The sequence below is a fragment of the Pristiophorus japonicus genome, chromosome 22, assembly GCF_044704955.1.
Source record: "Pristiophorus japonicus isolate sPriJap1 chromosome 22, sPriJap1.hap1, whole genome shotgun sequence".
NCBI classification, from domain to species: Eukaryota; Metazoa; Chordata; class Chondrichthyes; family Pristiophoridae; genus Pristiophorus; species Pristiophorus japonicus.
The window spans coordinates 44160783-44176337 of record NC_091998.1 but is presented as its reverse complement, the minus strand read 5'-3'; the positions used below and the strand labels follow the sequence as shown (position 1 = coordinate 44176337).

General features: G+C 48.0%; 1 protein-coding gene across 1 annotated transcript in view; it reads right to left on the bottom strand.

Annotated features, from left to right (window-relative positions):
- Positions 1-15555, bottom strand: part of LOC139234984 (inactive carboxypeptidase-like protein X2) — an 81835-nt gene that overhangs the window by 26328 nt on the left and 39952 nt on the right. Inside the window, exon 9 of the mRNA XM_070866041.1 lies at positions 5520-5629. Within this exon, the coding sequence (XP_070722142.1) occupies positions 5520-5629 (110 nt within the window). The remainder of the gene's footprint in view (positions 1-5519; positions 5630-15555) is intronic.

The window sequence follows — 15555 nt, the reverse complement described above, 5'->3', positions numbered from 1 at the left end:
ATGAATTGCTTTCTCAAGGACTATGCAGACTGCTGCCAAGGGTCAGGTTGCTCTTGGCAACTCAGAGCACAACCTGCTTAGTGCTCGAAAAGCATCGAGTTTTTCCTCTGACACTTTCCAGAGCACAGCTATCTGAGTGGTACTAAAACCAGCACAAGCATGCCGCTCTTTAACTTAGAGCCTGCTATATAGTCAGGGTGTGGAACCGTTTAGACTGTGTTATATTGAATCATACAGAGTATATCAGAGAATTCTAAATCATGACGGGTCTGGACAGAATAAAGTGTTCCCATTGGCAGAAGGGCCGAGAACCAGAGGACACAGATTTAAGGTGCTTTGGCAGAAGAACCAAAGGCGACATGAGCAAAAACATTTTTTAACGCAGCGAGTGGTTAGGATCTGGAATGCCCTGCCTGAAAAGGTGGAGGAGGTCTACTATATTGCGGCTTTCTAAAGGGAATTGGATAGGTACCTGAACTAAAAACAATTTGAAGGGCTAGGGGCAAAAGTTGGGGGAGTTAGACTAGCTGAGGTGCCCTTGCAGAGAGCCGGCATGGGCTCGACAGGCCAAATGGCCTCCTTCTGTGCTGTAACCATTCTATGATTCTATATGGGCTAGGTGGATGTATCCGAACGTGTTAGACTCGGAAGGTGAATGTATCAGTGAATGCTATATGGGTAGGTTGATGTATCAGATCAGAGTGTGTTTTAGTGCGAACACAGGTGTATGAATGTGTTATAGTGGGAGGGGGATATATCAGAGGTGTTATAGTGGGGACGTGGATGTATCAGAGGGTGTTACAGTGGGGACACAGATGTACGAGTGTGTTATAGTGGGGAGGTGGATATATCAGAGGGTGTTAGATTGGAAGGGGGTTGTATCAGAGGGTGTTACAGTGGGGACGTGGATGTTCAGAGGGTGTTACAGTGGGGACACAGATGTACGAGTGTATTGTAGTGGGGAGTTGGATGTTCAGAGGATGTGAGTATGTTGCAGTGAATTACAATGAGCTTGCGTGGTGCAACAGAGAGTATTACATTGAAGGAGTTGAGGGGCAATCAGTTGATGAACACCCAGTTTTGTCTCGATACATACGGAGAGTCAGAATCATGGAAGAAAAAACAAATTTAAAACAAATTCTGTGCAAAATTGTTACGTGTATTTGAACCAATAGTTTTATGGTGTAAAATATCTTAATTTTAGTGCTGATATTCTGCTCGTTCCTGGTTTGGCTCACAGACTTACTCTGGGCTAGGCCCAGTTTACTTTGTTTGTTATATCTCTGATATATAGATGAGTGAACATCCAGAATTGCTGCCGAAAGTTGTATGTGAGGTTCATCGCCCCGTGAAATGACACAGGGGTTGAGCATTTACCCCTCAATGGATTTCATCCCTTTAATAATATTCTTATCCTTAGCAATCTATTTACGTACAACTAAGAATATCTTCCAACCCTCGATACTACATTTCATAACCAAGTGTTCGGGGAGCCCATCAATTTAGTTCAATGGGTTGTAAAATATATTCCATTATGTCATTCCTTTTCTGGTCAGAAATTGGTAGGAAAATTACAGCTAATTTTTCTTAGGCCGCATCATGGGCAAATACAAAGCAGGTTTCTGTTGACGTTATGTTCAAGATGTTAACATGGAGTAATATCCATTTTTTTTGGCAGCTTACTATGACAAGTACTTTGGTGTTGGCATGCACCAAGCTGCCTTTAAAATGAAGCCATTGAATTTTCCAGTCCTGTTACTGCAGTATTTTGCCTTAAGTCATGGGGTTGTAGAGGTTCAATGAAAGACTTACATTTATCGAGCGCTTTCACGACTATCGGGGTCTCAAAGTGCTTTACAGCCAATGAAGTACTTTTTGGATTGTCGTCACTGTTGTAATGTGGGAAACGCGGCAGCCAATTTGCGGACAGCAAGCTCCCACAAACACAATATGATAATGACCAGATAATCTGTTTTTTGTTACGTAGATTAAGGGATAAATATTGGCCAGGGAACCAGGGTTAACTCCCCTGCTCTTCTTCGAAATAATGCCATGGGATCTTTTACATCCACTTGAAAGGAGAGACAAGGCCTCGGTTTAACATCCATTCCGAATGACGGCACCACCGACAGTGCAGCACTCCACTGGAATGTCAGCCGAGATTTTTTGTGCTCAAATCCCTGGAGTGGGACTTGAACCCACAACCTTCTGACACAGAGGCAAGTGTGCTGCCCACTGAGCCACAGCTAAGGAAGTATTGCAAATTGGGCCATCTCCGGACATGCTTTACCTACGCAGGCCTGTCATGCACCCATGGAGGAAAATCTCTCCTCTCGTGATCCTGCTATTTTCCCTCATTAATCCCCATCAAAGTCGGTTTTGTTGTTGGGAAAACTACCTTGTGCCAAATTATACTAGGGTTCAGACTTTACAGATGTTGCTCTGGCACCTCGGTGACATCGAGTCTGCTGCTGCAAAAGCTTAATATTTAGTTCCAAACTAATAAAAACACATTGGAAAGGTTCATGCTGCCAGGGCTGAAGTGTCTGGTGCAACACGTAACAAACTTTTGGAGCAGATTGTCCTCTGGCTCTTGGCCCGCCCATAACTTTACTGTCGAGTTTATTTAGTAGTGTTCCTGAAGTATTCATCAGAGAAAATTTACTGTACTCTGACGACAGCACCTTGATTACTGGAAGCGTCCAAGAACTTTCTGAATTATAACTGTGCCAGAGGGACAAGGATACGCCTTTCTAGAATACAGATGAGTAAGTCAGCAGTAGGTGGGAGACGTGATAATGATGACGGCGTCTAGTCAGAAGGCAAGAAAAATTACATTCCAGTCCCTCTCTGTAAACTGCTTTTTAGCTGGGATCTATCACTTCCAGACTGTATTGCTGTCACTGTTCCAGGCTGAGAATAAATGGAGGCTATGCAAAATGCAACAGCAATTTACTGAACTTCCATCCCCCACCAGGATAGCCTGAGGGCGCTCCGCTTCTTTCTCGAGCGGAGGCCCAACCAGTCCCCATCCCACCACCACCCTTCTCCGCCTGGCCGAACTTGTTCTCACCTTGATCAACTTCTCCTTTAACTCCACTCACTTCCTCCAAATTAAAGATGTTGCCACGGGGACCCGCATGGGTCCTAGCTATGCCTGCCTTTTCGTGGGATATGTGGAACATTCTTTGTTCCAGTCCTACTCGGGTCCCCTCCCTCACCTCTTTTTCCGGTACATTGATGACTGTATCGGTGCCGTTTCCTGCTCTCGCCCTGAACTAGAAAATTTCATTCACTTTGCATCCAATTTCCACCCTTCCCTCACCTGCACATGGTCCATCTCCGGCTCTTCCCTTCCCTTCCTCGACTTCTCTGTCTCCATTTCTAGGGATAGGCTTTCGACCAGTATCCACTATAAGCCCACTGACTCCCACAGCTACCTGGACTACACTTCCTCTCACCACGCATCCTGTAAGGACTCCATTCCATTCTCCCAGTTTCTCCGTCTCCCTCACATCTGCTCTGATGACGCCACCTTTCACACTAGTGCCTCTGACATGTCTTCCTTTTTCCTCAACAGAGGATTCCCCTCCGCCGTGGTTAACATGGCCCTCGACTGTGTCTGATCTATTTCCCGCATCTCTGCTCTCACCCCTTCCCCTCCCTCTCAGAACCATGACAGGGCTCCCCTTGTCCTCACCTTTCACCCCACCAGCCTTCACGTTCAACGGATCATCCTCCGTCATTTCCGCCACCTCCAGCGTGATCCCACCACCAATCTAATCTTCCCCTCCCCTCCCCTCTCAACGTTGCGAAGGGACCGCTCCCTCCACGACATCCCGGTCCATTCCGCAGTCACTCCCAGCACCTCCTCCCCTTCCCACGGTACCTTCCCGTGTAACACCTGCCCTTTTACCTCCTCCCTTCCCAGTATCCAGGGCCCCAAATACTCCTTCCAGGTGAAACAGCGATTTAGTATTCCGTATTCTCTGCTCACGATGTGGTCTCCTTTACATTGGGGAGACCAAGCATAGATTGGGTGACCGCTTTGCAGAACACCTCCGTTCAGTCCACAAGTGTGACCCTGAGCTTCCGGTCGCCTGTCACTTTAATTCCCTGTTCCACTCCCACTCTGACCTCTCCGTCCTCGGTCTCCTACACTGTTCCAATGAAGCTAAACGAGCGACAGCACCTCATCTTTCGCTCAGGCACTTTACAGCCTTCTGGACTCTTTCTCATTGTCCCTAATGGCAGTTGGTTATTATCCCACCATTCACACCCTATCTTGACTAATGTTTTTCTAACTTCTGCCATTTGAATTTGGGCCATCATCCCTTTTGTCTCTCTAATCTCTCCTGCCTTCCACCCTATCACAGAAATTCCCTTTTGTTCTTTCCTCCCCTTCCCCTTTCAGTGCTTGTTAAGAATCTGTTCTTTCCGAACACTCGCCAGTTCTGACGAAGGGTCACAGACCTGAAACGTTAACTCTGCTTCCTCTCCACAGATGCTGCCTGACCTGCTGAGATTTCCAGCATTTTCTGTTTTTATTCCAGATTCCAGCATCTGCAATATTTTGCTTTTGTATTAAAGAGTGACGTTGGGAGATGTGACATCTGGCTCAGCTGTGGCTCAGTGGGTAGCACTTTTGCCTCTGACTCAGAAGGTTGTGGGTTCAAGTCCCACTCCAGGGAATGCTACACTGTTGGAGGTGCCATCTTTCGGATGAGACGTTAAAACCGAGGCCCTGTTTGCTCTCTCTCTGTCTCGGATGTAAAAGATCCCATGGCACTATTTTGAAGAAGAGTAGTGGTGTTATCCCCGGTATCCTGGCCAATATTTATTCCTCAATCAACATCACTAAAATCAGATTATCTGGTCAACATCACATTGCTATTTCTGGGAGCTTGCTGTGCGCAAATTGGCTGCCCGCTTCCTACATTATGACAGTGATTATACTTCACAAAACACTTCATTTGCTGTAAAGCACTTTAGGACGTCCGGTGGTCGTGAAAGGCGCTATATAAATAAAAGTCTTTCTCACTTTTACCCCAGCTAGTTCTGTAATACCGTTTATTCCATTAGTATGCTTAATACCAATTTGATTATGTTTGCTGGGCTCATGGGTGGGTTTGTCAGAAAGGCTGGTAGTTTGGATGATGAGCAGTACCCAGATGTGCTCTCAAGTCGACATGATGCTTTACTGTAGCTACTTTGTCGGTCTTGTTTCTTGTATATTTTCTATGTTGTGCTGTGGTGTGAGTCTTTGTAAGAAAATGAAAGCTCGAGGGAAAGAAAAACCGCCTGACTTAACACCAACGCTCCTCCAGATGACTTTTTGGCCGAAAATACATGACGAGGGCGCAAACTATTTCTAGGCTCAAACTTTTGCGCTCCGCCCCGATTTGCACCCCAAAATGTTAAAAGCCAAAAATCCAGCCCGACAACTTTTAAGGACAATAAATAAAAATTCTGATTGTGTGATGAAGGAGCTGTGTGCTACAACTCCTGAGCCCGCTCACCTGTATGTTCAGTCGAACACGCTGGGGGCCAAGTCCATGTCGAAGGAAGGAAGATGCTATTATTTGATCATCAGCCACTTCGTGGGACTCGAGACCCAGGGGAGGGCATTCTGAAAAGGAGGGATGGAGACAATTGAGGAATTAAAGATGGGAGAATTGGATTTGGATACAACCGAACACACCTCATATGTAGAAGTCATAGAAGTCTCTACTCGGTGAGGTCCGAAAACAGAAATGGCCGCTTTTTGTAAGATTGAAAAATGTTGCGGTCTCACTCAATTGATCTCCCGTTGATCAGTCTAGACATTGGAAGGGTTATGAAATATTTCCAAATTAAATCTTTCTTGAGGTTGTAGCCCAACCAAAGCCAGTTTAGTCACATTCATGATGTGAATTGCAGGGAAAAGCTCTTGCAACTTGGAGACAGGCATTTAGTTCAATGCTTGCACATTTATATGCTGCATGGCAGATGCACATCAAAACTAGATCTGGGCATGTTAGCAGCTGCATATGTCTGCTCTGTTCATGCAGTCTAATACCTGCATTTACCTGCTCTGTTCACGCAGTCTAGTATCCACTCATGCAAGTTCTGTCATGGCATGGTACAGGTACGCTTGGTCAGGGTAGTCCTAGACATGCATGCGAATAACTTTTAGAAGACTTGAGATTAAAATTGATGCAAGTAGAGCACATAGGGAACAGCTTAATGTTTTTGCAAAAATCATTTTATGTAAGTCATTAGAGCCAAGCAAAGTCTGAGTGGGTTACTTTAACAAATTGTTTACTCATGTTAATTCTGAACATAGCATTAAAAACATTACCTAGATTAAACAGTATTTAAATTCTTTCTGTAATTAATGAATGCAATGCAGCCTCCAGAGAGCCAAATCTATCGGTCTTGAAACCATTACCAACGCAACCTATGTTCTTGGCCAACTAACCATCAGAGAAACCGTCCAGTAAAATATAAATGTTAAAAACAGGAAACTGGAAACAACTGTGGTAATCGAGTGGGAGTGAAATTCAGCAGCAATATCTGTCGCAATGGAGCACCCTACTGTATTCACCAGCAATTACTGCAATAGAGCACCATACTGCTATTCAAGGGCAACGGCTGTTCAATAGGAGACTGGACTGCTAATCAGGGGCATCAACTGTAGCAATAACAACTTTAATTTATTTAGCGCCTTTAACGTAGCAAAACATCCCAAGGCACTTCACGTGAGCGTTATCAAACAATATTTGACACTGTAACGTATGTACCAGTCATGTGATGTTCACAAGACTCAATAAAGCCCCAGTCATCCACCTAGGTCATCCACAATGAGGTATGCAGTTGTGAGCACAGTGGATGAACTGGTAATGTGTAGTGTGATTATTAAACCTTTGTTCATAAACCAACTAGTTCTTAATAGCAATGTGTGAAAAAAGCTAGTATCAGTAATGGTGACCTACTGGATTGTCTTTAAAAACCCCATCTGATTCACTAGAGAAAGAAATCTGCCGTCCTTATCCGGTCTGGCCTATATCTGACTCCAGAGCCACAGCAATGTGGTTGGCTCTTAACTGCCCCTCTGAAATGGCCTAACCAACTACTCCATTGTACAAAACCGCAACGAAAATAGCCTTCAGCTCAGAGACTGAAGCCGTTTAAGGCGGCAGCTCATCACAATTAATGGTGGACAAATTGCCTGCGTCCCATGAACGTCAAGAAAATCTCTAAAGTGCAGCAATTGTTCTGTTTTTGAACAAGCAGTGTGATTGAAGTTATTCTGCAATGCATATGAAATGTCTGGTTGAAATTTCCCTCTTGCTATTGCTAGAACCAGCGGGCCACCTGAGTCAACATCCGGAAGCTACCAGGCCCACTGACGAAGTGTCTGGGACAATCCTGCCACAGCAGGGCAGTCTGCAGCAGTGGAAGAGTTAAAATCTCTGCGAACACAACCACGCATTTCTGGTGGGGGCACATCTGCACTGTATTATGTCTGCTCTGTCTTTGGTTTGGAACTGGTGGCGTGGCAGATTAATTTAGAGGTAGGCATCAGCGCCAGCAACAACACAGCAGTTTCCAAAACCTCAATAAATATTGACTTTGGGTGAGGCTAACGTCATAACGGTGTTTATGGACGAAAGCAGAGCAGGGCTGGCAGAGGTCATTGTAAACACGCAGGCCTGGAGAAAATACTACAAGCCATGTTATGTAAGAACTGTACAAATTTTGGCTGCTGTTTTGCGCACCACATCAATGGTGGTCCGAGAAGAAAGGGTGCACAGAACTGGGGCTTCAGACTTCACTTGGAGACACGGTGACGCCATGGTAGATTTTTCTTTTGGAGACGTTAAAACAGCAGCCAATTGAATCTAACAACCTGTGACTGCGCCACTTTATTAGCTAATACTTGTAATAAATGCTGCAGATGGCCACTATCATACCCTGTAGAATTTCTAAAGTTGGAAAAAAAGATAAAAGACTTGGATTTATATAGCGCCTTTCACGACCACTGGACGTCTCAAAGCACTTTACAGCCAAAGAAGTGCGTTTCAAGTATAGTCACTGTTGAAATGTAGGAAATGTGGCAGCCGATTTGCGCACAGCAAACTCCCACAAACAGCAATGTGATAATGACCAGATAATCTTTTTTTGATACGTTGATTGAGGGATAAATATTGGCCCCAGGTCACTGGGGATAACTCCCCTGCTCTTCTTCAAAATAGTGCTTTGGGATCTTTTACAGGGCAGACATTGCTTCGGTTTAGCGCTTCATCTGAAGGACGGCACCTCCAACAGTGCAGCACTCCCTCGGGTGTGTCAGCCTGGATTTATGTGCTTGAGTCCCTGGAGTGGGACTTGAATGCAGAACCTTCTGACTCAGAGACAAGAGTGCTGCCCACTGAGCCACAGCTGACACCGGCAAAGAAGGAGAATGAGACATTCTGCCTAGAACCCAACTCTTCTCTCCTAAATAGCTGGTTGCAGGACATCGCTCTCTGTTTGAAATAATTCTTTGCTGATTTTCTCTACAGTGTAACCAACAGCAACAGAAGAGGACCGTGTCATAGACTACACATCAAGTGACATTCCCCACACCCTCCATGTTTAAAATTTACTTTACACTCATTCTATGCCATGTTCGAACCCTCAGCATTAAAGTTCCAACTTCAAAATAACATTGGTCTCCGCACACTCTCTGTTACGCTGTTATTCCTTATCTGCATTTAGAATCATAGGGGCCCGAATTGGTGGAAGCTAAATTCCGCCCAAGTAATGCCCAAAGGACCGCTGAGATCCTGACGGTACATTGGGCGGAAGTTTCATGGAAAAATCTGGGAAAGACCGCCCGGCGGCAAAACTGGGACTTGCGAGCCGATTCTGGGTGGCAGCGGGCGGTAGCTCCCATTCTCGGCGGCAAATGCGATCCTCGGCAAAGTACCGCCGAGGATTGAGTCGGGCCCAGGGAGGGGGGCACTGATGAAATAAAACATTTTTGAATACATAAAATAAAAACCCCTAGAATTCCTTCAAGGGGACCCCATCTACCTGAATCCCTGCAAAAAAAATAAAGAAAAGTGGTGGTCTATGTTGTGTCCTTACACACTACAGCAAATCAACACGAGGCACATACTGCAGACAAGGTCACTCTGTGGCCTGAACCTTTATTCACAGGACCAAGAAGTGATGACCCTGCGTGGGACCTCCCTTTATATACCTGGGTGACCAGGTGAGGAGTGTCTCCCACAAGTTCACCCCCTGTGGTCAAGGTGTGCATTTCTCAGGTGTATACAGTGTACAGTGTTGTTACATGAAGGTTACAGTTATGTGAAGGTTACAAACATGACATCACCTCCCCCCCAGCGTCTTTGGGTCAAAGATTGAGTCTTTCAAGTGGTCGACGCTCTCTCGTGGAGCGCCGCAGTTGGGGCTCTGGTTGTTGAGCCCTGGCATGCGTCTTTGTCACCTGTGGTGATTCCGGCTCGTCCGAACTGACCGCAGGGACTGTGCATGCTGCTGACGGTTCTTGTTGCTCGTTCACTGGCGGTGGTGTGGGCAGCATCTCATGATGTTCCTCAGGTTCCTCAGTGTTCATGCTGAACCTTTTTTTTACTTGGTCCAGATGCTTGCGGCATATCTGCCCATTGTTAAGTCTGACCACAATGACCCTATTCCCCTCTTTACCAATTACAGTACCCTCAAGCCACTTGGGCCCCACAGTGTGATTAAGAACAAATACAGGGTCATCCATTTCTATCCATCTCCCCTTTTGAGTTACGGTCGTGGCACTCATTTTGGGACTGGCGCTTGCCCTCAACAATGTCTGACAAGACTGGATGAATGAGGGACAGCCGAGTTTTAAGTGTACGTTTCATGAGTAGTTTCGCAGGCGGGACTCCCGTGAGCGAGTGCGGTCGGGACCTGTAGGCCAGCAGGAGGCGTGATAGACGATATTGAAGGGAGGGTCCTTGAATCCGGAGCATGACTTGCTTTATGATTTGGACCGCACGTTCCGCCTGGCCATTGGAAGCCGGCTTGAACGGCGCAGTCCTGACATGTTTGATGCCATTACCCGACATGAACTCCCGGAATTCATAGCTAGTGAAACACGGGCTGTTGTCGCTAACTAGGATGTCCGGCAAGCCATGGGTCGCAAAGACCGCACGCAGACTCTCCACTGTAGTGGATGTCGTGCACGAATTCAATGTGATGCACTCGATCCACTTCGAGTATGCATCAACAACAATGAGGAACATTTTTCCCATGAACGGGCCCACATAGTCTACGTGAATACGTGACCATGGCTTGGTGGGCCAGGACCACGGGCTGAGTGGGGACTCCCTGGGGCATTGCCCAGCTGGGCACACGTCGTGCACCTGCGAACACAGTGTTCCAGGTCTGCATCAATTCCCGGCCACCATACATGTGACCGGGCAATGGCCTTCATTCACACAATGCCTGGGTGCTCGCTGTGGAGTTCCCTGATGAATGCTTCCCTTCCCTTCTGGGGTATGACTACTCAGCTGTCCCATAGAGCTCATCCATCCGTCTGTGGAACAGTCTGACCTCTTCAGGGCATGCTCCGTGTGCAGGCGCCCAATCCCCAGTCAGGACACTTTTCTTAATCAGAGATAGGGGGGGATCTCTGTTTGTCCAGGTTTTGATCTGGTGGGCTGATGGGGGAGCCTGCGCTGTCAAAGGCATCGGCAGCCATGACCATCTCCACGCTTTGATCCGCTGCCCCCTCAGTGGTGGCCAGTGGAGGCCTGCTGAGCGCGTCAGTACAATTTTTGGTGCCTGGCCCGTGCCGTATGGTGTAGTCATATGCAGCCAGCGCGAGAGCCCATCGCTGTATGCGAGCTGATGCATTGGCATTGATCGCTTTGCTGTCGGACAACAGGGATGTTAACGGCTTGTGGTCCGTTTCTAACTCGAATCTTCTGCCAAGAAGGTACTGGTGCATCTTTTTCACCCCGTAGACACATGCGAGTGCCTCCTTTTCAACCATACCATGTTCCCTTTCTGCTTGGGAGAGCGACCTGGAGGCATAAGCCACAGGTTGGAGTTGGCCCTCATCATTACTTTGCTGCAACACGCACCCTACACCATAGGATGATGCATCGCATGTCAAAACCAATTTCTTACAGGGGTCGTACAGGGTCAATAACTTATTAGAACAAAGCAGGTTCCGCGCCCGATTGAAAGCCCGTTCCTGACAGTCCCCCCAAAACCAATCGCAACCCTTACGCAAGAGCACGTGTAGCGGCTCCAACAATGTACTTAAGTTCGGCAGAAAGTTCCCGAAATAGTTCAATAGTCCCAGAAATGAACGCAACTCCGATGTGTTGCCGGGCCTAGGCGCGCGACGGATCGCCTCCGTTTTGGATTCGTTAGGCCGGATCCCGTCTGCGGCAACCCTCCTGCCCAAAAACTCGACCTCTGGGGCCAAAAACACACACTTGGACTTCTTTAGTCGCAGGCCTACATGGTCCAGTCGGCGTAGCACCTCCTCCAGGTTGTGGAGGTGTTCCTCGGTGTCTCGACCCGTGATAAGGATGTCGTCCTGAAATACGATTGTTCCGGAGATGGATTTGAGCAAGCTTTCCATGTTCCTCTGAAAGATGGCGGCGGCTGAACGAATGCCAAACGGACACCTGTTGTAGACAGACAGCCCCTTGTGTGTGGTGATGGTGGTCAGAAGCTTGGATTCTTCGGCCAGTTCCTGGGTCATGTAGGCCGAAGTGAGGTCCAACTTGGTGAACAGCTTGCCGCCTGCCAGTGTGACAAAAAGATCCTCCGCTCTCGGAAGCGGGTATTGGTCCTGAAGGGACACTCGGTTGATGGTGGCCTTATAGTCGCCACAAATCCTGACCGAGCCATCCGTTTTTAGAACAGGGACGATGGGGCTTGCCCAGTCGCTGAATTCAACGGGCGAAATTATACCCTCTCTTAGCAACCTGTCCAACTCACTCTCAATTTTCTCCCTCATCACATACGGCACCACTCTGGCTTTGTGGTGCACTGGTGTGGCGTCCGGGGTGATGCGTATCACTACTTTGGTGCCTTTGAAAGTCCCGACGCCAGGTTGAAATAATGACTCAAACTTTTGTAGGACCTGTGAGCATGAACTTCGCTCCACAGATGAAATGGCGTGCGCATCCCCCCATTTCCAGTTCATCTCGGCTAGCCAGCTCCTCCCCAAAAGCGCGGGACCATTTCCCGGGACAATACAGAGTGGCAGCCGATTCTGAGATCCATTATGTATGACCACCAACATTGCACTGCCTAGCACTGGGATGATCTCTTTGGTGTACGTCCATAATTGCGTGTCAAGGCATTCAAGTCTGGGTCTGCTAGCTCTGAGTGGCCACAGTTTCTCGAATTGTTGGACACTCAGGGGTGACTGGCTGGCTCCTGTGTCCAGCTCCATGCGTACCAGGATGCCGTTTAACAGTACTCTCTTCATCATAGGTGGCGTTCTTGTGTATGAGCTGTGGATGTTTGCCACCTGAACCCGCTGAACTTCAGCATCCATTGCTGTGTCCCAGGCATACCCCTGCCTTGCAGACCCCTCTTGTGGTTCATCCACTTCGTAAACCAGCCTCGCTGCGGGCTTCCTGCACATCCTGGTTAAATGTCCACTCAAGTTACAATTTCTGCAGATGAATTGTTGAAACCGGCAGGTCTTCACAGCATGTTTGCCCCGCACCTCCAGCATGAGCTGAGATTGTTGTGAACAAAAGAGCTGTTACCAGGCATTCCTCTCTGATTGTCTCTTTGATTACTCTTGAGCACTCTGTTTGTGGGTGTCAATGGTCCCATCCCGGGACGTATTGTCCCTTGTGATGGTGTAAATGTCCGTTCAACCTGCCATTGTCTGTGTTGAGGACCCACCCTAGTGTCTGTTACTGCCTGGTTGGTGTCGAATTGCCCTTGCCTGCCTGCGGGGTTCTGAGTCGCGTTTACCATGTTAACTCCCTGCTCCATCGCCAATTTGGGACCAGAGTTGCGCGCGTATATGATCTTGGTTTTCTCTTCCCCCGCCATGAAGGTTTGAGCCATCAATGCCGCTGCTTCCAAGGTCAAGTCCTTGGTCTCAATTAGCTTCCTAAAAATCCCGGCATGACTAATGCCCTCAATGAAGAAATCCCATAACATCTCCCCCCTGCAGGCGTCTGTGTACTTACAGAGGCTGGCCATGCGCCGAAGGTCCGCAACGAAGTCAGTATGCTCTGCCCTTCCCGACGTCGGTGCGTTTGGAATCGGTGTCGAGCCATGTGTATACTACTCGCCAGTTTGAGGTGCTCACCGATCAGTTTGCTGAGCTCCTCGAAGGTCTTGTCTGCCGGCTTCTCGGGTGCAAGCAGGACTTTCATCAGCCCGTACGTCTTAGGTCCACAGCTGGTCAGCAGATGCGCCCTCCGCTTGTCAGCCGCTGCCGCTCCCAGCCAGTCCTTCGTGACAAAGCGCTGCTGGAGCCTCTCAACGAAATCGTCCCAGTCCTCACCAACACAGTACTGTTCGTCCGTGCTACCGGTGGCCATTCTCTTGAGTCGTTGATTCCCGTTTCGCGTCGCCAAATGTTGTGTCCTTACACACTACAGCAAATCACACGAGGCACATACTGGAGACAAGGTCACTCTGTGACCTGTACCTTTATTCACTGGACCAAGAAGTGATGACCCTGCGTGGGACCTCCCTTTCTATACCTGGGTGACCAGGTGAGGAGTGTCTCCCACAAGTTCACCCCCTGTGGTCAAGGTGTGCATTTCTCAGTGTATACAGTGTACAGTGTTGTTACATAAAGGTTACAGTTATGTGAAGGTTACAAACATGACAGTTTACACTTTTTTTTGCAGGTCTTCACACTTACTGTTGAGGTTAGACCTGCTCCACGTGGCGGTCCTTCCCCCTGCTGGAACGGAGGACCGCCCGGACCAAACTGGCAATGCAACAGGCGGGAGGACACTTACGCGCGTTGCACGCCGGCGCACGTCAGCGGGCGGTCCCCAGCAGTCTTCCCTCCCCGCTGGCAGGAGGCCTCCACCAAACTCGCTTGGAGGGGAGACCGCTCAGAAACCAGGGAGACCGCCCAGAAAACTCGCCAGCAGCGGACAGTAAGTCCACCAATTTTGGGCCCTATATAGAATCATACAGCACAGAAGGAGGCCATTCGGCCCGTCGTACCTGTGCCAGCTCTCTGATTTAGTCCCACACCCCGGCTTTCTCCCCATAACCCTGCCGACCTTTTGAGAAGGGACGTTCCATCGATCTATGGTGCTGCAGGCAAGTCTTTCCAGATTAATGCAGTCTACTCCTCTTAATTCAAAGATGCATTTTTGCTCAGAAAATACTCAAATTAACAAAAACAATTTAAATGACACCACTTTGAATAAAGGGAATTGGACTGCTTTGGCCAACTTTACATTTGGTCAATGTGAGGCGGGTCGGGAAGTTCACCAATTTTCTGGTCTGAGTTACAGCCCTTTTGTCTGCTGACGGGGCCCCCGAGAATCACCATCCACATGGCTGCAGTGAGACTCAATCTGCTTGGAAATCCCTCAGAAATCAGACCAGTAGGCCTGAGCTCCAGCTACCCAAGAAATCCACCTATAACTTTGCTCTAGAATGGCACAGACCCAGAGGACACAGATTTAAGGTGATTGGCAGAAGATTCAAAGGCGACATGAGGAAAAACCTTTTTACGCAGCGAGTGGTCGGGATCTGGAACGCGTTGCCTGAGAGGGTGATGGAGGCAGATTCAATCGTGACTTTCAAAAGGGAGTTGGATCAGTAAGTACCTGAAGGAAAAAAACTCGCAGAGAGCCGGCACGGACTCAGTCTTCTTCTGTAATGTCACCATTTTTTGATTCTATGATTCTACAGCACTCAATCCCATCGGGTTCACTAATGTCCTTTAGGGAAGGAAATCTGCCGCCCTTACTCGGTCTGGCCGATATGCGACTCCGGACCCACAGCAATGTGGTTGACTCTTAACTGCCCCCTGGAATAGCGAGCTACTTATTCAAGGCGGTGGCTCACCACCTTCTCGGGGGCAATTAGGGATGGGCAATACATGCTGGCCTAGCCGGCGACTATGAATGAATACAAAAAAAGCACACAGGCAATCCTGAAGATTGTGTATCAGGGAGACAACTTTCAAGCACAGCTACCCGACCGGCACAGGCATGATGGGCTGAATGGCCTCCTTCTGCGCTGCTTCACTCTGTAAACTCTCTGAAAGCAATTAGACATCACAAAGAATTGAGAAATATGAGCCTGAACAGATAAAGGTGAGTAATGGTCAGATTTCCCCCCCCTCCGCTGCCCCTCGTGCCTTTGTGAAACATTTTTCCACAGGAAAGGCTCTATATAAATGCCAGTTGTAGATGTATGATGGAAAAAACTGCATGAGACAAAAGGTCGTTCCTCATTGTGAAATTCTTATGTTCTACTCTGATACACCGCTGTAATTTTAGACTTGATTTAACAAGATGCTACAAATTATTGTTGGACCTTTAATAAACAGGCCATTAAAATAAA